The sequence below is a fragment of the Oncorhynchus keta genome, chromosome 10 (assembly GCF_023373465.1).
Source record: "Oncorhynchus keta strain PuntledgeMale-10-30-2019 chromosome 10, Oket_V2, whole genome shotgun sequence".
Lineage (NCBI taxonomy): Eukaryota > Metazoa > Chordata > Actinopteri > Salmoniformes > Salmonidae > Oncorhynchus > Oncorhynchus keta.
This window is the reverse complement of record NC_068430.1, coordinates 83,264,899-83,292,446: the sequence shown is the minus strand read 5'-3', so window position 1 is coordinate 83,292,446 and position 27,548 is coordinate 83,264,899. Positions and strand designations below refer to the sequence as shown.

Below are 27,548 nucleotides of genomic sequence, written 5' to 3'. Positions count from 1 at the left end.
TTGATATCGTGTAGTCATAGTAACTCGGAGCGGCATGGTGTTGACATCGTGTAGTATTAGTAACCAGGAGCGGTATGGTGTTGATATCGTGTAGTATTAGTAACCAGGAGCAGTATGGTGTTGATATCGTGTAGTCATAGTAACTCGGAGCGGTATGGTGTTGATATCGTGTAGTATTAGTAACCAGGAGCGGTATGGTGTTGATATCATGTAGTCATAGTAACCAGGAGCAGTGTGGTGTTGATATCGTGTTGTCATAGTAACCAGGAGTGGTATGGTGTTGATATTGTGTAGTAATAGTAACCAGAAGTGGTATGGTGTTGACATCGTGTAGTCATAGTAACTCGGAGCGGCATGGTGTTGACATCGTGTAGTATTAGTAACCAGGAGCAGTATGGTGTTGATATCGTGTAGTCATAGTAACCAGGAGCGGTATGGTGTTGATATCGTGTAGTATTAGTAACCAGGAGCAGTATGGTGTTGATATCGTGTAGTATTAGTAACCAGGAGCAGTATGGTGTTGATATCGTGTGTATCTAAAGAGCAAAAGGAGTGTGCATTGTGGCTCGCAGAATTATCGACGCATGAAGTGAACAGCTGTGATTTTCAGAGCAGGGCACCGGTGAAAGGTGTTGTCTCTGGCTTCCCGTTGGACATTGATAATCAATATCTTAGTCAAAACAATCCAGGAGCAGCTGATGCACGTCTCTTGACCCGTCTGGAGAGTGGAGGAAAGAAGCTAAGTTCATCTGTATTATTGATGTTTGATGAGTATTCACCACCCTATGTAAAGTTGGGATATATAAGATACGTGGTAAGTTTATCTGTATTATTGATGTTTGATGAGTATTCACCACCCTATGTAAAGTTGGGATATATAAGATACGCGGTAAGTTCATCTGTATTATTGATGTTTGATGAGTATTCACCACCCTATGTAAAGTTGGGATATATAAGATACGTGGTAAGTTTATCTGTATTATTGATGTTTGATGAGTATTCACCACCCTATGTAAAGTTGGGATATATAAGATACGCGGTAAGTTTATCTGTATTATTGATGTTTGATGAGTATTCACCACCCTATGTAAAGTTGGGATATATAAGATACGCGGTAAGTTCATCTGTATTATTGATGTTTGATGAGTATTCACCACCCTATGTAAAGTTGGGATATATAAGATACGCGGTAAGTTCATCTGTATTATTGATGTTTGATGAGTATTCACCACCCTATGTAAAGTTGGGATATATAAGATACGCTGTAAGATCGTTGGTGCAAAACCCCGATGCAAGAAGTGTAAACAGTTTGACCATGTGTCAAGTGTTTGCAGATGGAATTAATATGTTATTGAAGAGTGTGAATGTAAAATGTTTTAACTGTGGTGGAGATTATATTTCTGAATTCCCAGAGTGCCCTGTCAGGGTGAAAGAGGTTGAGGTGTCAAGGATCAGGGCTGTACAGCAAATCTCCTATGTGGAGGCGGTGAAGAGTTGAAGGGTCAAAGGGTCACAGTTCTGAAGATATGGAGGTGGATGCATCACAACCAGTTGCCAATGTTACTCATCAATCCAGTGATCTGGATATACTTATTGTGAAGAAGGTGGATTTTGTAGCATTTATAGCCATGGTTATTAATTGTACTGCACAAGTATCCAAGAAGCTGGAGAACATATCAGCAGCTGAGAAGTTTTTGGGCCTCCTAGATTTAACGGCAGAAGCACTGCATGGACTACTGTTGCCAGGAAATGTCCTGCAATCACAGGATCCTACTGAGCCTGTGTAGGGAAATGATTTAAAACAGAAAGCAGGCAGATTTTGTTTAATTAACATTTCGTTATTGATAGTTTGTGCGGATAAAAAAAAAATACCACGCTTTTTTTGTTTTTCGGATGTTTATTATCCACCTGTACTGTAGATGGCGGAATGCAAGTATCGTTGTTGCGGACGCCATTATACCAAAGAAGTAGAAGTTGCTCTCTTTCGTCAGTGTGGAACCGTGATTTCAGTGCTGAAAGGGTCTTCAAGCCGCTTCACATATGATCTGAAATGTTCTATTACTTCCAAACCAATGGGTAAAATATAATATCCTATTCATTAAGAGACTTCGTTAAGTTGCGCAATGTACGCATTTAGCGCAGCCATGGCGGTCTGGAGAACTCCCAATATGTATTCTCGCGACGACAGCACATATCGCGTTCTCATACAGAGTGGTCTCTAGCTAGCTACATCAAAAACAAGAGCTGTCAACTTTCAAAATCAAGTGTCAAGGTAAGATGAAGCTTTCTAACATATTCTATAACGTTTCCAAATACACAACATACTTTTCTGTTTTCGGATTATTTGTCCACGTCCACTGGATCAACGTTGTCTCAGCAATTAGCCTATTGATCTAGCTAGCTACGTCTTTAGCTTGCTAACTAGCCAGTAGAAGCTAACTAGCCATCAAAGCAAGTTTGTTGATTTTCAAGACGCTGTGTTGTGAATCACCATAGTATTTGTTATCATACATTCTCAAATATATGAAGTGTGTATCGTTCATCTTTAAGATGACAAATCCATTGGCAACCCTGAATAGCTAGTAACTTAGCATGGCTAGCTAGGCCGTTTTGTTAGGTAGACAAGGTGGTTAACTTCATTTCAGTAACCATTGTTCATGTTTTGGCGATTACAAACTTAATGTCGGTTTTAGTTCTCCTTTGTTTTAAAGGGGCTATCAGCAGTTGCTTCATCCGTTCTTGGACTTGTAAATTAATGATTTTATATATATACACACACACACACACACACACACACACACATCTCCATTCGTTATTGAAGAATATAACTTGAAATGTCTCATGAGCTTGGTTTAACTGTTGCACCCCATCAGAACCCAAAATACAAACTTGTTTTATGCCAACGTTTGGGGGGAAAAAATACTGTATAGCATCAACATGGTTAAAACTATAATTTTGATCAAATGGATGGATTTGAATTTGAAAGTGGTTATATTTCTCCAGCCCCACCCCTCAGCTTTTCCCTGTACCAGGGGAGTGGAGTCCACTTTATTGTTTCCACTAAACTATATTGCGTGTGATTTAGCTAGCAGTGGAGCGCTGTGTCTTCATAGACAGCCTAATACCAGCCATACCTCACCAGACCTTCACAAAAGTTTCTGAACTTTTATTAGGGTAATATCTCAAGTCGTCATTGGGCTCCCGAGTGGCGCAGTGGTCTAAGGCACTGCATCTCAGTGCTAGAAGGCACTGCATCTCAGTGCTAGAAGGCACTGCATCTCAGTGCTAGAAGGCACTGCATCTCAGTGCTAGAAGGCACTGCATCTCAGTGCTAGAAGGCACTGCATCTCAGTGCTAGAAGGCACTGCATCTCAGTGCTAGAAGGCACTGCATCTCAGTGCTAGAAGGCACTGCATCTCAGTGCTAGAAGGCACTGCATCTCAGTGCTAGAAGGCACTGCATCTGTGCTAGAAGGCACTGCATCTCAGTGCTAGAAGGCACTGCATCTCAGTGCTAGAAGGCACTGCATCTCAGTGCTAGAGGTGTCACTACAGACCCTGGTTCTACATGGCAATATGAATGTCCAATATGCACAATAGACTGACTGCGGAGGTGATTTCTCACAATTAAAGTCCCTCAATTAGAGCTACGATGTTAATATTTGTGTTATTTCTTCAGAATTGTAATCTGTGGGTGTCACACCATTTCATAGACCCAGGATCCATAGGTAAGGTTGTACATTGTAAGAAAAGCAGGCTACGCCCCCAATGCAATGTTGAAGTCTATATGTTCACAATGTGATTTCAACTGATTTTGGGGGGGGGAAATTAACAACCTATTGTCTTGTTGAATTTATTTCAACAACATTCCAAAATTGTGTAGCATTATTTTGTCCAATTGTGGCAGGATTCCACTATCTGCATGTTTGCATCAGTTCCTTTGGGGGACTTTTAATTTGAAGGTGAAACACCGATTCCACTATTGTTGCTCACTCTGTTCTTCATGACACACAAGTAGCTATAAAGCTATCATTGCCTTCGCCATGGCAACGTTAGCTTGCTAGATACTTTTTAAAGCAGAGATTCCTAGTATATATATTTAGCATGGTTTATCCCTTTATTATGGATTTTGTGAAAATCACCTTTCACTTGTTGTTCTTCCTCTTTTGGATCCATCTGTAGCCTTCCATGTCTGAACAGAAGTCCACAGAGTCCCCAGGTTCTGGCTGTGGTGTTCCAGCCCAGAGAACCTCACAGCAGGGTCCAGAGATGGTCTCAGTGAAGCTGGAGGACTGCAGTCAAACACTGGAACTTAATGTGATTGTCAAAGAGGAATGGGAGGAGAGAGAAGTCAAAGAGGAAATGGAGAAGATAGAAGTCAAAGAGGAAGTAGAGATGTCAGTCAAAGAAGAGCATGAGAGAACAGTTGAAGAAGGGGAGGAGGAGGAGCAAGCAGTCAAAGAAGAGCATGAGAGAACAGTTGAAGAAGAAGAAGAAGAGGTGGAGAAAAGATCAGTGAAAGCAGAAGAGAACAAGGAAGAAGCTGCTCAACATCTAGGAACTAAAGAAGTAGATAGTATCAGTGACCCAGGTAAGTTCAGGTGTGGAGTACAGAGAGGGAGGTGCCTCGGTGGCACCAGGGGATTCCAGAAGTATTATTACTACTCCTGGTTACTATGACTACACGATTCCACAACTAGTATTACTACTCCTGGTTACTATGACTACACGATTCCACAACTAGTATTACTACTCCTGGTTACTATGACTACACGATTCCACAACTAGTATTACTACTCCTGGTTACTATGACTACACGATTCCACAACTAGTATTACTACTCCTGGTTACTATGACTACACGATTCCACAACTATTATTACTACTCCTGGTTACTTTGACTACACGATTCCACAACTATTATTACTACCCCTGGTTACTATGACTACACGATTCCACAACTATTATTACTACTCCTGGTTACTATGACTACACGATTCCACAACTGTTATTGTGCTTTTGCTGGCATCAAGTCTTTTAAAGCCTCCTGTTGATGTTACTCTTCAATAACACAAACCCCCTGTTAGCATTGATGTTACTCTTCAATAACACAAACCCCTGTTAGCATTGATGTTACTCTTCAATAACACAAACCCCCTGTTAGCATTGATGTTACTCTTCAATAACACAAACCCCCTGTTAGCATTGATGTTACTCTTCAATAACACAAACCCCCTGTTAGCATTGATGTTACTCTTCAATAACACAAACCCCCTGTCAGCATTGATGTTACTCTTCAATAACACAAACCCCCTGTTAGCATTGATGTTACTCTTCAATAACACAAACCCCTGTTAGCATTGATGTTACTCTTCAATAACCTCTTCAATAACACAAACCCCCTGTTAGCATTGATGTTACTCTTCAATAACACAAACCCCCTGTTAGCATTGATGTTACTCTTCAATAACACAAACCCCCTGTTAGCATTGATGTTACTCTTCAATAACACAAACCCCCTGTTAGCATTGATGTTACTCTTCAATAACACAAACCCCCTGTCAGCATTGATGTTACTCTTCAATAACACAAACCCCCTGTTAGCATTGATGTTACTCTTCAATAACAAACCCCCTGTTAGCATTGATGTTACTCTTCAATAACACAAACCCCCTGTTAGCATTGATGTTACTCTTCAATAACACAAACCCCCTGTTAGCATTGATGTTACTCTTCAATAACACAAACCCCCTGTTAGCATTGATGTTACTCTTCAATAACACAAACCCCCTGTTAGCATTGATGTTACTCTTCAATAACACAAACCCCCTGTTAGCATTGATGTTACTCTTCAATAACACAAACCCCCTGTTAGCATTGATGTTACTCTTCAATAACACAAACCCCCTGTTAGCATTGATGTTACTCTTCAATAACACAAACCCCCTGTCAGCATTGATGTTACTCTTCAATAACACAAACCCCCTGTCAGCATTGATGTTACTCTTCAATAACACAAACCCCAAAGCAAATCAGGGGGAGGGCAATAGGTTTATTCTTATTCAAAGAGGACGAACTGTGCTGGGAGGTAGATGTTCATTCTCCCCTGTCCTCAGTGATTCTCTCCTCAGTGATTCTCTCCACAGAACAAAGGGACAGGGTGTACTTTGTAACCCAGCCATAGCCTGTGGTTGACAAATTTAGCCAATGGGCAAAATAACAAGTATCCTATTTCAGGTTGGACCAATGAGAACGTGCCACACGTAGCTATGATTTCAAGACTGACATTCCTAACAGATGTTGAACTGAAAAACAACTATTTCCATTGATAAGTCCCTATTGATCGTTAATGCTCTGTTGACTTTGTCCTCTTAACCTTTAGTATTGTATTGACCTCTCGTCCTCGGTCTCTGCGTTGTAAATATACCTTTTTTTTTAATGCTCTGTTCCTGATTCTAACCCCATATATGTCCATATTCCCACAGGAGAGATCTCCAACCCAGGTTCAGACAGTGAGCCCAGTTCCACAGCATCAGGAAACCATAAACAACACAGACGGAGGAACTCAATACAGAAACATCACCACTGCATAGACTGCTTCACTAGTTTCTATGATCCAGAGGAGTTGAGAAGACACACTTGTAGGTCCCACCCCTGCTCAGATTGCATAGGCAGTTTTATTTGTCCGATTCACCTCAAATCACACCAACAAAGTCTCAAAATAAAGATGTACCCGTGTGGTCAATGTGGGAAGAGATTTCAGACACCAAGCAGCTTGAAGATGCACCAGCTTAATCACACAGGAAAGAAGTCGTACCACTGCTTCCAGTGTAGGAAGACTTTCGGTTGGTCATTCAATTTGAAGAGACACCAGAAAATACACACAGGGGAGAAACCTTTCCACTGCTCCCAGTGTGGAAAGAGCTTCAGTCAGACAGGAGACCTAAAGAAACATCAGAGAATACACACAGGAGAGAAGCCTTACCACTGCTCTGAGTGTGGGAAGAGCTTCAGTATAGAAGCAAATCTAAAGGAGCACCAGAAATTACATACAGGAGAGAAGCCTTTCTACTGCTCCCAATGTGGTAAAAGCTTCAGTCGGTTGAGAGAACTAAAGAAACATCAGAGAATACACACAGGGGAAAAGCCATACAGCTGTGATCAGTGTGGGAAGAGTTTCAGTCAAACAGGAGTCTTAAAGAGACACCAGCTAACTCACACAGGAGAAAAACCTTTCAACTGCTCCCAGTGTGGGAAGGATTTCAGTCAGTCATCACTTTTGAAGAGACACCAGCTAACTCACACAGGAAAGAAGCTTCACCACTGCTCTCATTGTGGAAAAAGTTTTAAATTGGAAGGAAGCCTTCAGAGTCACCTGAGAATACACAATGGAGAGAAGCCCCACCACTGCTCCCAATGTGGGAAGGCATTCAGTCAGGCAGTAGACCTAAAGAAACACCAGAGAATACACATAAGGGAGAAGTCTTTCCACTGCTCTCAGTGTGGGAAGACTTTCGGTCGGTCATTATTTTTGAAGCGACACCAGAGAAGACACACGGGGGAGAAGCCTTTCCATTGCTCACAATGTGGGAAGACCTTCGGTGAAAAAGGAAATCTAAAGCAACACCAGAGAAGACACTCAGGAGAGAAACCGTACAGCTGTGATCAGTGTGGGATTAGTTTTAAATGGAAACAAAGCCTGAAGGAACATACGGAGGCAAAGCACAGTGCAGTGCCCAACTCTAACCTTATAATGGAGCTGCCAAGCTGGACATCTACATATCTGACTAATATTGACTGACTGTTCTTTTTGTTATTCTGTTAAACCTCTTTTAAAATATATATTTGATCTTCTAACACTTTATTTAGACAGCCAAAAACACAGGAGGCGACAGGAAACTGGTAGGGTGGACACATGAAACTGGTAGGGTGGAGGACACAGGAAACTGGTTGGGTGGAGGACACAGGAAACTGGTTGGGTGGAGGACACAGGAAACTGGTAGGGTGGAGGACACAGGAAACTGGTAGGGTGGAGGACACAGGAAACTGGTTGGGTGGAGGACACAGGAAACTGGTAGGGTGGAGGACACAGGAAACTGGTAGGGTGGAGGACGGTGGAAACTGGTAGGGTGGAGGACACAGGAAACTGGTAGGGTGGAGGACACAGGAAACTGGTAGGGTGGAGGACACAGGAAACTGGTAGGGTGGAGGACACAGGAAACTGGTAGGGTGGAGGACGCGGGAAACTGGTAGGGTGGAGGACGCGGGAAACTGGTAGGGTGGAGGACGCGGGAAACTGGTAGGGTGGAGGACGCGGGAAACTGGTAGGGTGGAGGACGCGGGAAACTGGTAGGGTGGAGGACGCGGGAAACTGGTAGGGTGGAGGACGCGGGAAACTGGTAGGGTGGAGGACGCGGGAAACTGGTAGGGTGGAGGACGCGGGAAACTGGTAGGGTGGAGGACGCGGGAAACTGGTAGGGTGGAGGACACGGGAAACTGGTAGGGTGGAGGACTGGTACGGGAAACTGGTAGGGTGGAGGACACGGGAAACTGGTAGGGTGGAGGACGCGGGAAACTGGTAGGGTGGAGGACGCGGGAAACTGGTAGGGTGGAGGACGCGGGAAACTGGTAGGGTGGAGGACGCGGGAAACTGGTAGGGTGGAGGACGCGGGAAACTGGTAGGGTGGAGGACGCGGGAAGTGAAAACCGGTGTCCAGTGGGGAGGACGTGTGACTGGCTGCAGTGTTACCGCTATACAACAGGTTATTATTCTGTCACACTTGGAAGTTAATTTATAATATTCTCATATGGAAATGTACTAAAGAGTTCCAGCACGTGGATCATATCCTGCAGAAATCCATTCCGTTTCGATCTGCATAAAGTCAATTACTTTCTGAACTAAACTTCCATTACCAGCAAGACACACACTTCTCTGGAACAGGTTATGTGCATAATTGATGCAGTTTCACCAGACTGCACACGTATCTGCTTAATGTCACTCTTTCTCTGGGGGATTTGTGATGTTTTACTTGTGCTTCCTGTGACTGTGTTTTTATATGTGTATATTTATATTGTATTATAACAGGGCACATTGGAAAGAGAGACCTCGGTCTCAATATGTCTTCCCAGGTCAAATAAAGGTAAATGCATCACTAATAATAATAATAATAATGACCTGATTTTAAAAAGTAGAGGACAGACATAAGGGAAGGCTGTTGTCTGTATTAACCAGTGGTCTACTATAATGCAGGGTATAATGTAAAAATAAAATAATGACAAGATAAGCACGTTTTTATTTTGGTTTTATTCACGGTGCAGACAATGGGTTCCATCAGCTTGTTGCTATGCACATCCAGCCATGTCAATTATATGGCATGCACAGGTTCATGAGGTCATCCACCATCAATTGACTGTTGGCACAGGATCCCCCCTGCCCACACACACACACAACTACTACTATCTACTCAGGATTATGTAGCTATTTGACTTAGAATTCTAAGAACCCTTGATGTATCAACAAAATATCAAACAATTATTTGATAAGGTATTTTTGGCCTTACAGCTGTTTAGTCCATACAAACACATTGAATAACAGATAGTCCTTACTGCTGTTAGTCCATACAAACACATTGAATAACAGATAGTCCTTACTGCTGTTAGTCCATACAAACACATTGAATAACAGATAGTACTTACTGCTGTTATTCCATACAAACACATTGAATAACAGATAGTCCTTACTGCTGTTAGTCCATACAAACACATTGAATAACAGATAGTCCTTACTGCTGTTAGTCCATACAAACACATTGAATAACAGATAGTCCTTACTGCTGTTAGTCCATACAAACACATTGAATAACAGATAGTCCATACAAACACATTGAATAACAGATAGTCCTTACTGCTGTTAGTCCATACAAACACATTGAATAACAGATAGTCCATACAAACACATTGAACAACAGCTTCACTACATGGAACAAAAGATATTTGACAAACCACTCTTTTTGAATGAGTAGAATTGTGCAATTAAATCCATTTGAATTCCTGTTAATGTGTTCAAGATGTCTCATCCTGTATGTTGCATAAGTATTGCTTGTACAATTTGTTTATTTTTCATTGTTCAGTGTTCTTTAAATTTAGAATGATCATTGCACAATGGTTCTAATTCCCCACAATTATAGAGTATTGCCACCAATTTCTATTTATTTTGGGAAGCACTTTGAAATTTTGGCAATATATACTGTTCAATTCCTGACTAACAAAAGTATCAGGAACAGCTAGAACACCAGCTAGTCCTTTAGTAATATTTATACATGTCAAGTATGTCATAGTTCAAAAGTTGGTGTTCAGCCAAGCAAGCCTGTTTGTCAGTCAACGCCTGTTTGTCAGTCAACGCCTGTTTGTCAGTCAACACCTGTTTGTCAGTCAACACCTGTTTGTCAGTCAACGCCTGTTTGTCAGTCAACGCCTGTTTGTCAGTCAACGCCTGTTTGTCAGTCAACGCCTGTTTGTCAGTCAACGCCTGTTTGTCAGTCAACGCCTGTTTGTCAGTCAACGCCTGTTTGTCAGTCAACGCCTGTTTGTCAGTCAACGCCTGTTTGTCAGTCAACGCCTGTTTGTCAGTCAACGCCTGTTTGTCAGTCAACACCTGTTTGTCAGTCAACGCCTGTTTGTCAGTCAACGCCTGTTTGTCAGTCAACGCCTGTTTGTCAGTCAACGCCTGTTTGTCAGTCAACGCCTGTTTGTCGGTCAACGCCTGTTTGTCGGTCAACGCCTGTTTGTCGGTCAACGCCTGTTTGTCAGGTCAACGCCTGTTTGTCAGTCAACGCCTGTTTGTCAGTCAACGCCTGTTTGTCAGTCAACGCCTGTTTGTCAGTCAACGCCTGTTTGTCAGTCAACGCCTGTTTGTCAGTCAACGCCTGTTTTGTCAGTCAACGCCTGTTTGTCAGTCAACGCCTGTTTGTCAGTCAACACCGTCTCTAACGTGTCATTTAGTTTTTTACCACCTGCTTTTTCACAGGAATGTGTCTTTTCAACAAGGACGTAGCGATCCGCAGAACTAAAAAAACACACAAACTTTGATGGTATGACACTGGATCCTGTTAGCAGAGAGTCTGGGGATTCCAAATCACCCTCCCTTATTGGAAACAACTTGTTCCAACAGTACGGTAACAAATGGCTGTAATGAAAATACAGTTTTGGTAACAGTTGACTTGATTTTTCACACACATATAGACACAACCAGATCCTATTGGTACAGTGTCTGCATAAAGTGGAGCGGCAGCGTAGCCAAGTGGTTAGAGCGTTGGACTAGTAACCGGAAGGTTGCGAGTTCAAACCCCCGAGCTGACAAGGTACAAATCTGTCGTTCTGCCCCTGAACAGGCAGTTAACCTGTTCCCAGGCCGTCATTGAAAATAAGAATATGACTTGCCTGGTTAAATAAAGGTAAAAAAAAAAAAAAAACTTTTTAAAAAAGTACCCAATTGTCATACTTGACTAAAAGTAAAGATACCTTAATGGAAAATGACTTAAGTGAAAGTTACCCAGTAAAATACTACTTGAGTAAAAGTCTAAAAGTATTTGGTTTTTAATATACTTAAGTATCAAAGGTATAAAATAATTGCTACTATAAATCATTTCAAATTCATTAAATGAAGAAAACCAGATGGCACAATTTCCTTTATTTACAGATAGCCAGGGGCACACACTCCAACACACATAATTTACAAACAAAGTGTGAGTTGGACAATTTTCTTGTCAAAATGTAACAAGTACTTTTGAGTGTCAGGGGAAAACTATGGAGTAAAAAATACATTATTTTCTTTAGGAATGTAGTGAAGTAAAAGTAAAGTACAGATACTCACAAAAAAACGAATTAAGTAGTACTTCAAAGTATTTTTTACAGCACTGCAAATCACACCCCTTTAATGGAGACAACTTCTATAGAATTAACAGTCCAGTAGCAAACAGCTGTATAGGGATACTGCTTTAGTGTAAATGGTACAGAAGCATACCTGTAGATAAATCAATCAAATGTAAAAATAAATAAAAAAATAAAGCTAATTACAGTGCTTTACAGATGCTCAGCCAAAAACCCCAAAGAGCAATCAATGCAGATGCAGAAGCACAGAGGCTAAGAAAAACTCCAAGAGGAACCAGACTTTAAGGGCTGGCAAAATGTCCTCTTCTGGAGGACTTTTATTTTTAAATGTAACCCGTGTGATCGCGTTGTTAATGTCGCTGGGTTCACATTGCCGTAAAAGGGTCTCGAGCTAACTTTGCGACACCAATAAGAGCTGTCCACTTTCAAAATCAAGTGTCAAGGTAAAATCAATCTTTCTAACATGTTATAGAATGTTTCCAAATACAGAAAGCATCACTTAGTAGTCGGATTATTTGTCCACCCAATTAATAGTGTCAACAATTAGCTTGCTAACTACCCATTAGACGCTGACATAGCAAGCGCGTTTGTTTATATTCAAGACGCTGTGTGTGTTGTGAATTAGCATATTAGTTATCAAGACAATATCAGGCAACCTGGACCACTAGCTAGTAATGTAGCATGGCTAGCTCGGCCGTTTGTTAGGTAGCCAATGAGGCTAGCTAGCTAACTTCATTTCAGTAATAATCAAATCATTAGTAATTTACTGATTAAAAAAAATCAAATGTCCGTTTTAGGTCTCGTTTACTGTAAACTATATTCCTCGTAATTTAGCCATCTAACTAGATATCGCCCCTTGCTCGTGGGAAAGGTGACAGTAAAATGCGTCAGTAAGCTAAAGCTATAACTCTTCTGTGTAAATGAACTGAGATTCGTGATTAAGTGCTGGTCAGTAAGCTAAACCAATAATAGCTCCGCATGACTATAGTTGTTTGGCGTCAAATCCGTTTCAAAAATCGAACAGGCGTTGAAACATCATTTCGTGAACAAACACTTGAGTCAACAGAGAATAACTGTGGCCCTGTAAGCACAAATTAAACTTGATCTTGCCAGTGTGACTTCGAGCACCACTGCGTTTCTGCAGGCAGGAAATTAATTCCAGAGCAGAGAGGTGTTCATCTGAATAAATACTTACTACATGAAGAGTCAGAAATGACTGCACTCTCACAAATAACCCACCTCCCCACATGGACGTCCTTTCTCCCTCACACCAAATGTTTTAATTCAATTTAACGGTTGTCCAGTTTGCTCTTCCAACTGCTTACTATAATTTTCAACGGAGCCTGTAGTAGTTTACTGGAACACAATAAGGTAATGTTTTTGGATCAATTACGGCTTGACTGCTCTCCAACCAGATTTTTTTTACAATAAAGAGGAAATGGGAAGGTGAAAAGTGACGATATTGAGGTAAGTACGATTTGTTTTTCTGTAGAGAAACCAGCTAGCTAATCAACAATGATTTCAATGTTGAAATTGAAGTAATTATTTGGTCTTCTCTTATTAAACAGGCTAATGATGAGGCAAGCTAGTTTGTCAGCTTGCCAGGAAGCTAATTAACCATGAAGCAAAAGCCAAGGTGATTTCATTTTCTGTACAGTCTCTGGTTTAACTGAGAGCATTGTACCTAAGTTAAGGAGGGGGTTTAGTAGAGGATCCTAAAACTGAGTGGGGTTGTGTTGGGTTGGGGCAGGGCGGTGGACCCCTAGGGGCAGGGTGGTGGACCTCTAGGGGCAGGGTGGTGGACCCCTCCTAGGGGCAGGGCGGTGGACTCCTCGGGGCAGGGTGGTGAACCCCTAGGGGCAGGGTGGTGGACTCCTAGGGGCAGGGCGGTGGACTCCTCGGGGCAGGGTGGTGAACCCCTAGGGGCAGGGTGGTGGACTCCTAGGGGCAGGGCGGTGGACCCCAGGGGCAGGGGCGGTGGACCCCTAGGGGCAGGGCGGTGGACCCCTAGGGGCAGGGCGGTGGACCCCTAGGGGCAGGGCGGTGGACCCCTAGGGGCAGGGTGGTGGACCCCTAGGGGCAGGGTGGTGGACCCCTAGGGGCAGGGTGATGGACCCCTAGGGGCAGGGTGGTGGACCCCTAGGGGCAGGGTGGTGGGGCAGGGGTGGTGGACCCCTAGGGGCAGGGTGGTGGACTCCTACTCCTAGGGGCAGGGTGATGGACTCCTAGGGGCAGGGTGATGGACCCCTAGGGGCAGGGTGGTGGACTGGGGCAGGATGGGGAGACCCAGCTATATTGGTATAGTGGTCCTTCTGTGGCTCAGGGGAGCAGGCGCTTGTACGGGGTAGTGGGTTCGATTCCCAGTAGAATGTATGCACACATGACTGTAAGTCGCTGGATAAAAGCGTGCTAAATGGCATATATTATTATTATTATTATATATATTATATTATATTATTATTATATATTATTATTATTATATTATTATTATTATTATATATTATTATTATATTGTGTGCAAGTAAAAAGAGCTCCACATTACCATTAGGCCTATGGGATGAATTATATGGAGGTTGTACTGTTTCTGTGTGTTAATGTTTAGGTGTGTGTGTTTTCATTCAACTTTTTTTTCCCAAACTTTTCCCTTGATACATAAAACAAAAACATGGAGTTGTGTTGGGGAGAGATTTTCGTTATTGACTAGACTGGTGAGGGTCAGGCGTGTAGGCGGCTCGAGTTGGTGTAGAGCAGGTATTCCCAAACTGAGGTAGCCCTGGGGCGGCAGTGGTTAGAGGCGGGTATCCTCGTGGTTAGAGGGATGGGTTAGTAGCCGAAAGGTTGATAGATCGAATCCCCGAGCTGACAAGGTAAAAATGTTGTTCTGCCCTTGAACAAGGCAGTTTAACCCACTGTTTTCCCCGGTAGGCCGTCATTGTAAATAATATTTTTTTCTTAACTGACTTGCCAAGTTAAATAAAGGTAAAATAAATAACAAAGTGCTGTTGGGATACGCCAAATAGTCCATTTTATATCTTCCAACAGGGAGACACATTTGGATTAGGTTTTTTTCCTCACCTGAGTTTCACTGCCAAAAATAACATGTTACTACCGTATAGTGTTCAGCGAAATAACAAACACAATGTCAAATACAGGAAGTCTAGTCAAATAATTAACATCCAATCACATTAACCTTTACTCTCTCGCGGGAATTCCACTAACGGTCTGTATGTAGCCAAACGTAGCTGCTGCTCATGTTGGGATCTGTACTGATGGTGCAAAAAGCCATGACAGGGAGACATAGTGGTGTGGTAATGCGAGTGCAAGCAGTTGCTCCCGATGCCACTTGGGTACACTGCAGCATCCACCGAGAGGCTCTTGCTGCCAAGGGAATGTCTGACCGCTTGAAAGCTGTTTTGGACACTACAGTGAAAATGGTTAACTTTGTTAAAGCAAGGCCCCTGAACTCTCATGTATTTTCTGTACTATGCAATGATATGGGCAGCGACCACGTAACGCTTTTACAACATCGCTTAACGGATGATCTCTGCATGTGTGGTTCCCACCGTGAAGCATGGAGGAGCAGGTGTGATGGTGATTTGCTGGTGACACTGTCCGTGATTTAATTTAGAAGCCACATTTAGCCAGCATGGCTACCAGAGCAGTCTGCGGCGATATGCAAACCCATCTGGTTTGCGCTTGGGAATAACTTGTTTTTCAACAGGACAATGACCCAACACACCTCCAGGCTGTGTAAGGGCTATTTGACCAAGAAGGAAAGTGATGAGTGCTGCATCAAATGACCTGGCCTCCACAATCCCCGACCTCAACCCAATTGAGATGGTTTGGGATGAGTTGGACCGCAGAGTGAAGGGAAAAACAGCCAACACGTGCTCAGCATATGAGGGAATTCCTTCAAGACTGTTCCAGGTGAAGCTGGTTGAGAGAATGCCAAGAGTGTGTAAAGCTTTCCTCAAGGAAAATGGTGGCTACTTTGTAGAATCTAAAATACATTTTGATTTGTTTAACACTTTTTTTTTTTGTTACTACATGATTGCATATGTGTTATTTCATAGTTTTGATGTCATCATTATTATTCTACAATGTAGAAAATAGTAAAATAAAGACAAACCCTGGAAGGTGTAGGTGTGTCCAAACTTCTGACTGGTAACGTGTATATTTGTAAATATATTTACCTTCATTATCAACCCTACCACCCTAATTGAAGTAAACTAAAGGACAACAGCTTCTACTTCCAGTTTATACATACTATATACATTTTATGGACACAATGTATTTTACAATAGTTATCTTTTGTTTGTTTTTAATACCACCCTTCAGCCATAAACTCCTCCCATCTATCTCTGATCACCACCCAGTCCCATCCTTCAGCTACCATAAACCCCTCCCATCTATCTCTGATCACCACCCAGTCCCATCTTTCAGCTACCATAAACCCCTCCCATCTATCTCTGATCACCACCCAGTCCCATCCTTCAGCTACCATAAACCCCTCCCATCTATCTCTGATCACCACCCAGTCCCATCCTTCAGCTACCATAAACCCCTCCCATCTATCTCTGATCACCACCCAGTCCCATCTTTCAGCTACCATAAACCCCTCCCATCTATCTCTGATCACCACCCAGTCCCATCCTTCAGCTACCATAAACCCCTCCCATCTATCTCTGATCACCACCCAGTCCCATCTTTCAGCTACCATAAACCCCTCCCATCTATCTCTGATCACCACCCAGTCCCATCCTTCAGCTACCATAAACCCCTCCCATCTATCTCTGATCACCACCCAGTCCCATCCTTCAGCTACCATAAACCCCTCCCATCTATCTCTGATCACCACCCAGTCCCATCTTTCAGCTACCATAAACCCCTCCCATCTATCTCTGATCACCACCCAGTCCCATCTTTCAGCTACCATAAACCCCTCCCATCTATCTCTGATCACCACCCAGTCCCATCTTTCAGCTACCATAAACCCCTCCCATCTATCTCTGATCACCACCCAGTCCCATCCTTCAGCTACCATAAACCCCTCCCATCTATCTCTGATCACCACCCAGTCCCATCTTTCAGCTACCATAAACCCCTCCCATCTATCTCTGATCACCACCCAGTCCCATCTTTCAGCTACCATAAACCCCTCCCATCTATCTCTGATCACCACCCAGTCCCATCCTTCAGCTACCATAAACCCCTCCCATCTATCTCTGATCACCACCCAGTCCCATCCTTCAGCTACCATAAACCCCTCCCATCTATCTCTGATCACCACCCAGTCCCATCCTTCAGCTACCATAAACCCCTCCCATCTATCTCTGATCACCACCCAGTCCCATCCTTCAGCTACCATAAACCCCTCCCATCTATCTCTGATCACCACCCAGTCCCATCTTTCAGCTACCATAAACCCCTCCCATCTATCTCTGATCACCACCCAGTCCCATCCTTCAGCTACCATAAACCCCTCCCATCTATCTCTGATCACCACCCAGTCCCATCTTTCAGCTACCATAAACCCCTCCCATCTATCTCTGATCACCACCCAGTCCCATCCTTCAGCTACCATAAACCCCTCCCATCTATCTCTGAATCCCATCCATCCACTCAGTGTTTGCTCACGCGAGCCATCTCCTGCGGACTTGACACCGTATTGTTCCCGTCGCCACAGCAACGTGAGCCAGCAAGTTGAATTTATTAGCAGATATTCCTAGTGCATGGAATATTTAGCATGGTCTCGCTATCCTTTTACTAGTAAATGCGTTTCCTCTTTTGGATCCATCTGTAGCCGTCCATGTCTGAACAGAAGTCCACAGAGTCCCCAGGTTCTGGCTGTGGTGTTCCAGCCCAGAGAAGCTCACAGCAGGGTCCAGAGATGGTGTCAGTGAAGCTGGAGGACTGCAGTCAAACACTGGAACTTAATGTGATTGTCAAAGAGGAATGGGAGGAGAGCGGAATCAAGGAGGAGATAGAAGTAAAAGAGGTAGATCAGAGAACAGTCAAAGAGGTGAAGGAGAGAGCAGTCAAAGAGGAAGTAGATATGGCAGTCAAAGAAGAACATGGGGAGAGAACAGTCAAAGAAGAAGAGGAGGAGAATAATGAAGTGTCTGCTCCAGATCTAAGGGAAGAGGAGGAGAACAGTGAAGTGTCTGCTCCAGATCTAAGGGAAGAGGAGGAGAACAGTGAAGTGTCTGCTCCAGATCTAAGGGAAGAGGAGGAGAACAGTGAAGTGTCTGCTCCAGATCTAAGGGAAGAGGAGGAGAATAATGAAGTGTCTGCTCCAGATCTAAGGGAAGAGGAGGAGAACAGTGAAGTGTCTGCTCCAGATCTAAGGGAAGAGGAGGAGAACAGTGAAGTGTCTGCTCCAGATCTAAGGGAAGAGGAGGAGAACAGTGAAGTGTCTGCTCCAGATCTAAGGGAAGAGGAGGAGAACAGTGAAGTGTCTGCTCCAGATCTAAGGGAAGAGGAGGAGAACAGTGAAGTGTCTGCTCCAGATCTAAGGGAAGAGGAGGAGAACAGTGAAGTGTCTGCTCAGATCTAAGGGAAGAGGAGGAGAACAGTGAAGTGTCTGCTCCAGATCTAAGGGTAGCGGAGGAGAACAGTGAAGTGTTTGCTCCAGATCTAAGGGAAGAGGAGGAGAATAATGAAGTGTCTGCTCCAGATCTAAGGGAAGAGGAGGAGAACAGTGAAGTGTCTGCTCCAGATCTAAGGGAAGAGGAGGAGAACAGTGGTGTCTGCTCAGATCTAAGGGAAGAGGAGGAGAACAGTGAAGTGTCTGCTCCAGATCTAAGGGAAGAGGAGGAGAACAGTGAAGTGTCTGCTCCAGATCTAAGGGAAGAGGAGGAGAACAGTGAAGTGTCTGCTCCAGATCTAAGGGAAGAGGAGGAGAACAGTGAAGTGTCTGCTCCAGATCTAAGGGAAGAGGAGGAGAACAGTGAAGTGTCTGCTCCAGATCTAAGGGAAGAGGAGGAGAACAGTGAAGTGTCTGCTCCAGATTTAAGGGAAGAGGAGGAGAACAGTGAAGTGTCTGCTCCAGATCTAAGGGAAGAGGAGGCAACAGTAGATAGTATCAGTGACCCAGGTAAGTTCAGGTGTGGAGTATGGAGAGAAGTTGGTGACTTGGTGGCTCCAGGAGATTCCCAAACCATTGTAGGGCTTCTGCTTGCATCAAACGTTTTTTAAAGCTCCTTTCAATGTTCCCTTTTTAATCCTAACCCCATATATCTGTCCATATTCCCAAAGGAGAGAGCTACAACCCAGGTTCAGACAGTGAGCCCAGTTCCACAGCATCAGGAAGCCATAAACAACACAGACAGAGGAACTCAAGACAGAAACATCACCACTGCATGGACTGCTTCACTAGTTTCTGTGATCCAGAGGAGTTGAGAAGGCACACTTGTAGGCCCCACCCCTGCTCAGATTGCAGAGGCAGCTTTATTTGTCCAACTCACCTCCTGAAAATGAACAGGAAAGAGATCGTACCACTGCTCCCAGTGTAGTAAGAGGTTCTGTCGTGTAGACGCATTAAAGTCTCACCGGAGAATACACACAAGGGAGAAGCCTTTCCACTGCTCCCATTGTGGGAAGAGCTTCAGTGATGAAGAAAGTCGAAATAAACACCAAAGAATACACACAAGAGATAAGACTTTCCACTGCTCTGAGTGTGGAAAGATCTTCAGTAAGGGAGGAAATCTAAAGGAACATCAGAGAATACACACAGGGGAAAAGCCATACAGCTGTGATCAGTGTGGGAAGAGTTTCAGTCAAACAGGAGTCCTAAAGAGACACCAGCTAACTCACACAGGAGAAAAGCCTTTCAACTGCTCCCAGTGTGGGAAGGATTTCAGTCAGTCATCACTTTTGAAGAGACACCAGCTAACGCACACAGGAAAGAAGCCTCACCACTGCTCTCATTGTGGAAAGAGCTTCAGTTGGGTAAGAGACCTAAAGAAACATCAGAAAGTACACAGAGAGGAGAAGCCTTTCCACTGCTCCCAATGTGGGAAGCGCTTCAATGAGAAAGGAAATCTAAAGCAACACCAGAGAAGACACTCAGGAGAGAAACCTTACAGCTGTGATCAGTGTGGGAATTGTTTTAAATGGAAACAAAGCCTGAAGGAACATCAGAAGGCAAAGCACATACGTTTGGAGGATATATTGGCTCGGTTGTTAAGACATTTAGTCACGTCTAAAAGTGCAGCCAGAATAACAGCAAAGTAGCCGCATTTGTTCAAGGTGTTTTCCAGTTACATTTATTTAGATACGTCCCATAACAATGAGCCAATGAGGCGCGATTTCCCTGCATAGAAAATGTGCTCCCTCGTCCGAACACTGTTGGGGTTTGTGATATATGGCCAATATACCACAGCTAAGGGATGTGTCCAAGCACTCCGCCTTGCGCCTAAGAACAGCCCTTAGCCGTGGTATATTGGCCATATACCACACCCCCTCGTGCCTTATTGCTGAAATAAAGCATACAACTTAAATGGATGCCCCCTCCCCCTTTAGACCAATTATAATGGCGGAAATGTGTTAAATGGAACCGAGTCAAACATGTAGCTTCCATATGTTTGATACGGTTCCGTTTATCCCATTCCAGCCATTACGATGCCCCGTTCTCCTATAGCTCCTCACACCAGCCTCCTTTGGTTTATTTCTGTAGTAGAAGGACCTACAGAAGTTGAAATGTAACTTATCTAATATCTATCGAACTTAAACTATGAATGTATAGATACGCTATCGTGTGTATAATGTATGTACTGTGGCAAGAAAAAGTATGTGAACCCTTTGGAATGACCTGGATTTCTGCATAAAATGACCATAAAATTGGATCTTCATCGAAGTCACAACAATAGACAAACAGTAAATATTTAATGGCGTTGCGCAACGTGGGCATCGAGCGCAGCCATGACTGTCTTGAGAATGCAGATCTGTATTCTCGCGGGAACAGCGCATATCTCGTTCTGGTGAAAGAGGGCTACAACAACAAGACCTGTTAACTTTCAAAATCAAGTGTCAAGGTAAAAAAAAAATCAAGCTTCCTAACATATTATGGAACGTTTCCAAATACAGAAATAATAATTTAGTCGTCGGATTTTTTTGGCCACGTGCCTCCGATCAACGTGTCAACAATTCGCCTATTCAATGATCTTGCTAGCTAACTTGCTAACGAGCCATTAGAAACTAGCTATATATCTAACTAGCTGCCATATCAAGCAAGTTTGCTTATCGTCAATACGCTGTGTTGTGAATCACCATATTTGTTAAGACAATGTAAAAAAAAAAATGAAGTGTGAATCGTTCATTTTTAAGATGACATAAATCCATTGGCTACTCGGATCACTGGCCAGTAAGTTAGCATGACTAACTAGACCGATAGATAGGTTGCTTTCAATACTCATGAGTAATTTAGTGATTACAAATCAAATGTAAGTGTTAGAACTCGTTTACTTTAAACTATATTGCTCGTAATTTATCTAGCAGTCAAGTGAGCCGACACTCGCAAAACACAGTCAACCCATCGTCGCTTTTATTCTCCTCCTGAATACGGTGCGTGAATATACACAACACTTCACGGTATGTCTTGTTTTCTAGCAGGGAGACTGAATAGGATGCACTGATAGACTATAGCAGCAAATCATTCCAGGCAGACGGTTTGAGGCACAACTATTCAATATTCCACAATACAAAATGATACAACTCACGGCCACCGGATGCCATTGTTTTCAATGAGAGCACGACGGTAAATGCCGCCACCGTAGACGCAATTTACCGCAAGAGTTAAAATATTTAAAATATTGCCTTCTGCAGCAGCGTTTTCTTCAACCGGATGTTGATTTGCACCGTTTGTTTACTGAAATGGGAAGTAGGGGTGCTGAGGGTGTTGTATCACTCCCTGAAAAATCGAAATAAATACAAATCAAAATTGTAATTATTATTATTTCTCCCCGATATGAAAGATACGGTCTGTATACTTCCAAAACCATACCACAAGCGATGTGTGTTAATGTTCAGACCGAGCGTCTGGGCTCTTAATCTCCCTCCTACAGAAGACACCTTCGTCCATTGACTGTTCTGTGTAATGTACTGGAACTGAGATTCGTGATTAAGGGCCGGTCAGTAAGCTAAAGATAACCCAAATAATAACTCCACATTGCTGACGTTAGCTGTCGTTGCCATCGCCATAGCAACGTGAGCAAGCTAGTTCCATTTTATTAGCAGGGATTCCTAGTGCATGGAATATTTAGCATGGTCTATCCCTTTATTTGCTAAGCTGTATATTCCAGTACTTTGTGAAACTCACCTTTCACATGTGCTTCCTCTTTTGGATCCATCTGTAGCCTTCCATGTCTGAACAGAAGTCCACAGAGTCCCCGGGTTCTGGCTGTGGTGTTCCAGCCCAGAGAAGTTCACAGCAGGGTCCAGAGATGGTCTCAGTGAAGCTGGAGGACTGCAGTCAAAGACTGGAACTTAATGTGATTGTCAAAGAGGAATGGGAGGAGAGAGGAATCGAGGAGGAGATAGAAGTAAAAGAGGTAGATCAGAGAGCAGTCAAAGAGGAGGTGGAGATGGCAGTCAATGAAGAAGAGCAGGGGGAGCGAACAGTCAATGTAGAAGAGCAGGGGGAGCAAACAGTCAATGTAGAAGAGCAGGGGGAGCAAACAGTCAATGTAGAAGAGCAGGGGGAGCAAACAGTCAATGTAGAAGAGCAGGGGGAGCAAACAGTCAAAGAAGAAGAAGAGCAGGGGGAGCAAACAGTCAAAGAAGAAGAAGAAGAGCAGGGGGAGCAAACAGTCAAAGAAGAAGAAGAAGAGCAGGGGGAGCAAACAGTCGAAGAAGAAGAGCAGGGGGAGCAAACAGTCGAAGAAGAAGAGCAGGGGGAGCAAACAGTCAAAGAAGAAGAAGAAGAGCAGGGGGAGCAAACAGTCAAAGAAGAAGAAGAAGAGCAGGGGGAGCAAACAGTCAAAGTAGAAGAGCAGGGGGAGCAAACAGTCAATGAAGAAGAGCAGGGGGAGCAAACAGTCAAAGAAGAAGAAGAAGAGCAGGGGGAGCAAACAGTCAATGAAGAAGCAGGGGGAGCAAACAGTCAATGTAGAAGAGCAGGGGGAGCAAACAGTCAAAGAAGAAGAAGAAGAGCAGGGGGAGCGAACAGTCAAAGAAGAAGAGCAGGGGGAGCAAACAGTCAATGAAGAAGAAGAAGAGCAGGGGGAGCGAACAGTCAATGAAGAAGAAGAAGAGCAGGGGGAGCGAACAGTCAAAGAAGAAGAAGAAGAGCAGGGGGAGCAAACAGTCGAAGAAGAAGAGCAGGGGGAGCAAACAGTCAAAGAAGAAGAAGAAGAGCAGGGGGAGCAAACAGTCAATGAAGAAGAAGAAGAGCAGGGGGAGCAAACAGTCAAAGAAGAAGAAGAAGAGCAGGGGGAGCGAACAGTCAAAGAAGAAGAAGAAGAGCAGGGGGAGCAAACAGTCGAAGAAGAAGAAGAAGAGCAGGGGGAGCGAACAGTCAAAGAAGAAGAGCAGGGGGAGCAAACAGTCGAAGAAGAAGAGCAGGGGGAGCAAACAGTCAAAGAAGAAGAGCAGGGGGAGCAAACAGTCGAAGAAGAAGAGCAGGGGGAGCGAACAGTCAAAGAAGAAGAGCAGGGGGAGCAAACAGTCAAAGAAGAAGAGCAGGGGGAGCAAACAGTCAAAGAAGAAGAGCAGGGGGAGCGAACAGTCAAAGAAGAAGAGCAGGGGGAGCAAACAGTCAAAGAAGAAGAGCAGGGGGAGCAAACAGTCGAAGAAGAAGAGCAGGGGAAGCAAACAGTCAATGAAGAGCAGGGGGAGCAAACAGTCAAAGAAGAAGAAGAGAACAGGAATGTGTCTGCTCCAGATCTAGAGGAAGAGGAGGAAGTAGATAGTATCCCTGACCCAGGTAAGTTCAGGTGTGGAGTACGGAGAGAGGTTGGTGCCTTGGCAGCCACAGGGGATTCCAGAACTATTGTAGTGCTTCTGCTTGTATCAAAATACTTGTAAAGCCCCTTTCAATGTTCCCTTACTGATTCTAACATATTCTCACAGGAGAGAGCTCCCATCCAGGCCCAGACAGCGATCCCAGTACCACAGCATCAGGAAACCATAAACGCAGGCAGAGGAACTCAAGACAGAAACATCACCACTGCATGGACTGCTTCACTGGTTTCTATGAACCAGAGGAGTTGAAGAGGCACACTTGTAGGCCCCACCCCTGTTCAGATTGCAGAGGCAGTTTTATTTGTCCAGTTCACGTCAAATCACACCAACAAACTCTCAAAATAAAGAAAATGTACCCGTGCACTCATTGTGAGAAGAGTTTTCAGACCCCAAGCAGCTTGAAGACGCACCAGCTTAATCACACGGGAAAGAAGTCGTACCACTGCTTTCAGTGTGGGAAGAGGTTCTGTCGTGTAGACACCTTAAAGGCTCACAAGAGAATACACACAGGAGAGAAGCCTTTTCACTGTTCTCAGTGTGGGAAGAGCTTCAGTGATATAGGAAATCGAAATAAACACCAGAGAATACACACAGGAGAGAAGACTTACCACTGCTCTGAGTGTGGGAAAAGTTTCAATCAGTTATCACATTTAAAACCACACCAGCTAACTCACACAAGTGAGAAGCCTTTTCACTGCTCTCAGTGTGGGAAGGGTTTCAGTCTGTCATCATATCTGAAGAAGCACCAGGTAATGCACACAGAAGAGAAACCATACAGCTGTGATCATTGTGGGAAGAGTTTTAAATTGGAAGGAATCCTTAAGCGTCATCAGAGAATACACAGTGGAGAGAAGACTTACCACTGCTCAGAGTGTGGGAAGTGTTTCAGTGTGTCATCATATCTGAAGAGACACCAGCTAACTCACACAGGATTAAAGTCACACCACACTGGAATAAAGTCACAACACTGTTCCCACTGTGGGAAGAGCTTCAGTAAGAAAGCTGACCTAAAGAAACATCAGAGAATACACTCAGGAGAGAAGCCTCACCACTGCTCTCATTGTGGAAAAAGCTTCAGTTGGGTAATAGACCTAAAGAAACATCAGAAAGTACACAAAGAGGAGAAGCCTTTCCACTGCTCCCAATGTGGGAAGAGCTTCAATGAGAAAGGAAATCTAAAGCAACACCAGAGAAGACACTCAGGAGAGAAACCGTACAGCTGTGATCAGTGTGGGAATTGTTTTAAATGGAAACAAAGCCTGAAGGAACATCAGGAGGCAAAGCACAGTGCAGTGCCAGACCATGGCCTTATAATTATGTTGCCAAGCTGGGCATCTACATCTAATTAATATTTACATTAACCAGGTTTCCATCTAACCTTTTTGCGTGAGTAAACTTGGCTGTAAAGCTTTTCAAATGTCGACAAAACAAAATATACTTGACAAGGTGGGGATCTTTTTGTGTCTGTAAAATGTATTATGTGAGAAATGTTGGTGGAAATGCTCTTATGTGTTAATATTGACATAGTAATCATCATATCAGCAATCATCATATGGGGCGGCAGGTAGCCTAGTGGTTAGAGCGTTGGGCCAGGAACCGGCGTTGGGCCAGGAACCGGCGTTGGGCCAGGAACCGGCGTTGGGCCAGTAACCGGTTTTTATTTAGGTACATTAAAACCTAAGCAAAATGTACATTTTGTTTTGCACTGAATCTATATCTGCAACCAGTCAGTTTGGTGGAAACACACAACTGGTGGGGAAATGTGCATATTATCTTTATGCCGATTTTAGAATATTTGATGAAAATCTGTCGCCAATTGGATGGAAACCTAGCTAGTGTTGCACATTTGTAAGGCTAAATAGATGTAATATTTGCCATCTGTATTCTGGTATGTTGAATTATGCAAAAGAGCAAGATTTCTGACAACTTAAGACACCACTGATCGAGTCCAGTCACAAGTCATGATAATCGTGAATTGATTACGAGTCAAGTCTGAGTACTGGACTCAAGTACTACAACACTGACAGCCACTCCTCTATTGGGAATGTTTTATTTGTGAAAATGTATGTCATTTCTCTAGTGTTGGTCTGGTCCAGAAACTAACTTCAACTAGACCCCCATTGTAGATCTGAAGAAACTGATAAACATCTGGTATTTTTCTTATTAAAAACAAACCCATTTTATTTATTTTAGCTAAAACCAAATGTAATTTTTTGCTCATCTTTTAATGTACCCAAATAAAAACCTAATGTTCAATGTGTTTCCATCACACTTTCAACTCTACTGATGGTTTTGTTATAAAAAAAAAACTGTTGCGTTAAATTGGCACGTGCGCTCTAGCCAACAAGCTCACAGATACAGCTAAACTTCCAAACCCTTTAAATTAGTCAGGTTTACCTTTAATAGGTCTAAATGTCACATTCAGCTTTGTGTAATCTTTTTCTGTGTCATTATGCTTGTGTTTATTTGTGATTCAATGTCAGCGTTCTGAGACACCATGATGTAAAAACGGAATATTACCGTACTGTTCATGCTGCTTAGTGCTAAATGTGTGCATCGTTCAGGATACCTGATTGTATTATCACTACCTAACCTAACTGAAGAGATTGCAATAGGTGTAGTAGCTCCGTTCAACCAAAAGATGGAACTATAGACCCTTAATAAAAACAGTTGGAGTGAAAGGTTGCTTTGTTTCGTCAGTGGTGGAGTGGTGCCTGGAGAAGTGGGTGTACTTTCATTTTGCCCAAATTCTTCCAAACGGCTCGTCTTAAAATTTAAAATGATAAATCCCATATTGGTCTTTCACAGTCAGGCCAACCCAAACTGTAATGTGCAGTAAAGCCTACTATTGAAATCAATACATGGAGTTAGAAATTCACAGGTTTCAAACTTTCCCCATTTTTCTTTTTCAGGTCACACATTTTTTCTCTCAGAAAAATTACAAAATTGTAGGTTCTAAATCCATAACAATGCTTAACTCACATCAGTAGACGACTTTTGCGGTCTGGGAATAATCTAACATTTACATTTTTGAGAGTAGTTACCCATTGTTTCAAGTGTGCAGTCAACTAGCACTGTTGTCTGATTATAAGTGTTTCTGTAGTATATGAGGGATTTTGCAAAAGGAATGGCCACTGGATTGACGCAAATAATCATGATATCATTCTGACAGGTAGTCAGTCATAGGCTACTTTGTAGCGAGTTAACATTTAATATAGAATGTTTTTGGGCGGGCCTTTCCATCTACCATAAGACGGCTAGGCCAATCATAAGCGTCGCTATATTTATCCTGTTCCTTAATTGTTTGACATTGTGTTTTACGTCATATTATGAGGCACGTCTTACATTGCTTCAAACTAGCCTATAGCTAAAATCCCACCATAGAAACGCTGCGGCAATACATTTGTATGAAGACTTACTCATATACATTCTCCTGTTCTATTGGGTTTCCTTTCAACTTTATTTCATTGTCTAGCACCTAAAGGCATGATGCTAATCATATCGTCAAACCGTGATAGTTGTTGCATCTTTAAATCCCCTCTCTTCATAATGGGTATCTCCATCACTGTTTATGAAACCGCTTGTTTTTTTAGAACCGTGGGTGTTTTCCTGCTAATTGCATTTCGTAAGTCTACTGCCGCGCCTAAAATGCGAAGAAATAACAGTTCAGTAACATTTTAAGATAAACATTCCGATCTGT

General features: G+C 43.3%; 3 protein-coding genes across 14 annotated transcripts in view; all 3 read left to right on the top strand.

Annotated features, from left to right (window-relative positions):
- Nucleotides 1–9,282, top strand: part of LOC118383962 (gastrula zinc finger protein XlCGF57.1-like) — a 39,735-nt gene extending 30,453 nt beyond the window's left edge. Inside the window, exons 1-3 of one of the 2 annotated variants that reach the window (XM_052528585.1) lie at nucleotides 1,408–1,604; nucleotides 4,182–4,590; nucleotides 6,484–9,282. In XM_052528585.1, the coding sequence (XP_052384545.1) occupies nucleotides 1,527–1,604; nucleotides 4,182–4,590; nucleotides 6,484–7,799 (1,803 nt within the window). In that variant the 5' untranslated portion in view covers nucleotides 1,408–1,526 and the 3' untranslated portion in view covers nucleotides 7,800–9,282. Of the gene's footprint in view, nucleotides 1–1,407; nucleotides 1,605–4,181; nucleotides 4,591–6,483 lie in introns of those variants that run through there. The other variant, XM_052528586.1, reaches the window with a different exon arrangement.
- LOC127931980 (zinc finger and SCAN domain-containing protein 2-like) overlaps nucleotides 1–20,320 on the top strand; it is a 50,654-nt gene extending 30,334 nt beyond the window's left edge. The window contains exons 4-8 of the mRNA XM_052526137.1: nucleotides 17,691–18,427; nucleotides 18,487–18,983; nucleotides 19,145–19,354; nucleotides 19,386–19,985; nucleotides 20,271–20,320. Coding sequence (XP_052382097.1) covers nucleotides 17,691–18,427; nucleotides 18,487–18,983; nucleotides 19,145–19,354; nucleotides 19,386–19,985; nucleotides 20,271–20,320 — 2,094 coding nt within the window. The remainder of the gene's footprint in view (nucleotides 1–17,690; nucleotides 18,428–18,486; nucleotides 18,984–19,144; nucleotides 19,355–19,385; nucleotides 19,986–20,270) is intronic.
- Nucleotides 1,650–27,548, top strand: part of LOC118372604 (zinc finger protein 883-like) — a 70,538-nt gene continuing 44,639 nt past the window's right edge. Inside the window, exons 1-5 of one of the 11 annotated variants that reach the window (XM_052528576.1) lie at nucleotides 12,257–12,330; nucleotides 13,456–13,523; nucleotides 22,243–22,673; nucleotides 23,746–23,810; nucleotides 23,957–27,539. In XM_052528576.1, the coding sequence (XP_052384536.1) occupies nucleotides 22,249–22,673; nucleotides 23,746–23,810; nucleotides 23,957–25,197 (1,731 nt within the window). In that variant the 5' untranslated portion in view covers nucleotides 12,257–12,330; nucleotides 13,456–13,523; nucleotides 22,243–22,248 and the 3' untranslated portion in view covers nucleotides 25,198–27,539. The other 10 variants (XM_052528574.1, XM_052528571.1, XM_052528573.1 and 7 more) reach the window with 10 other exon arrangements.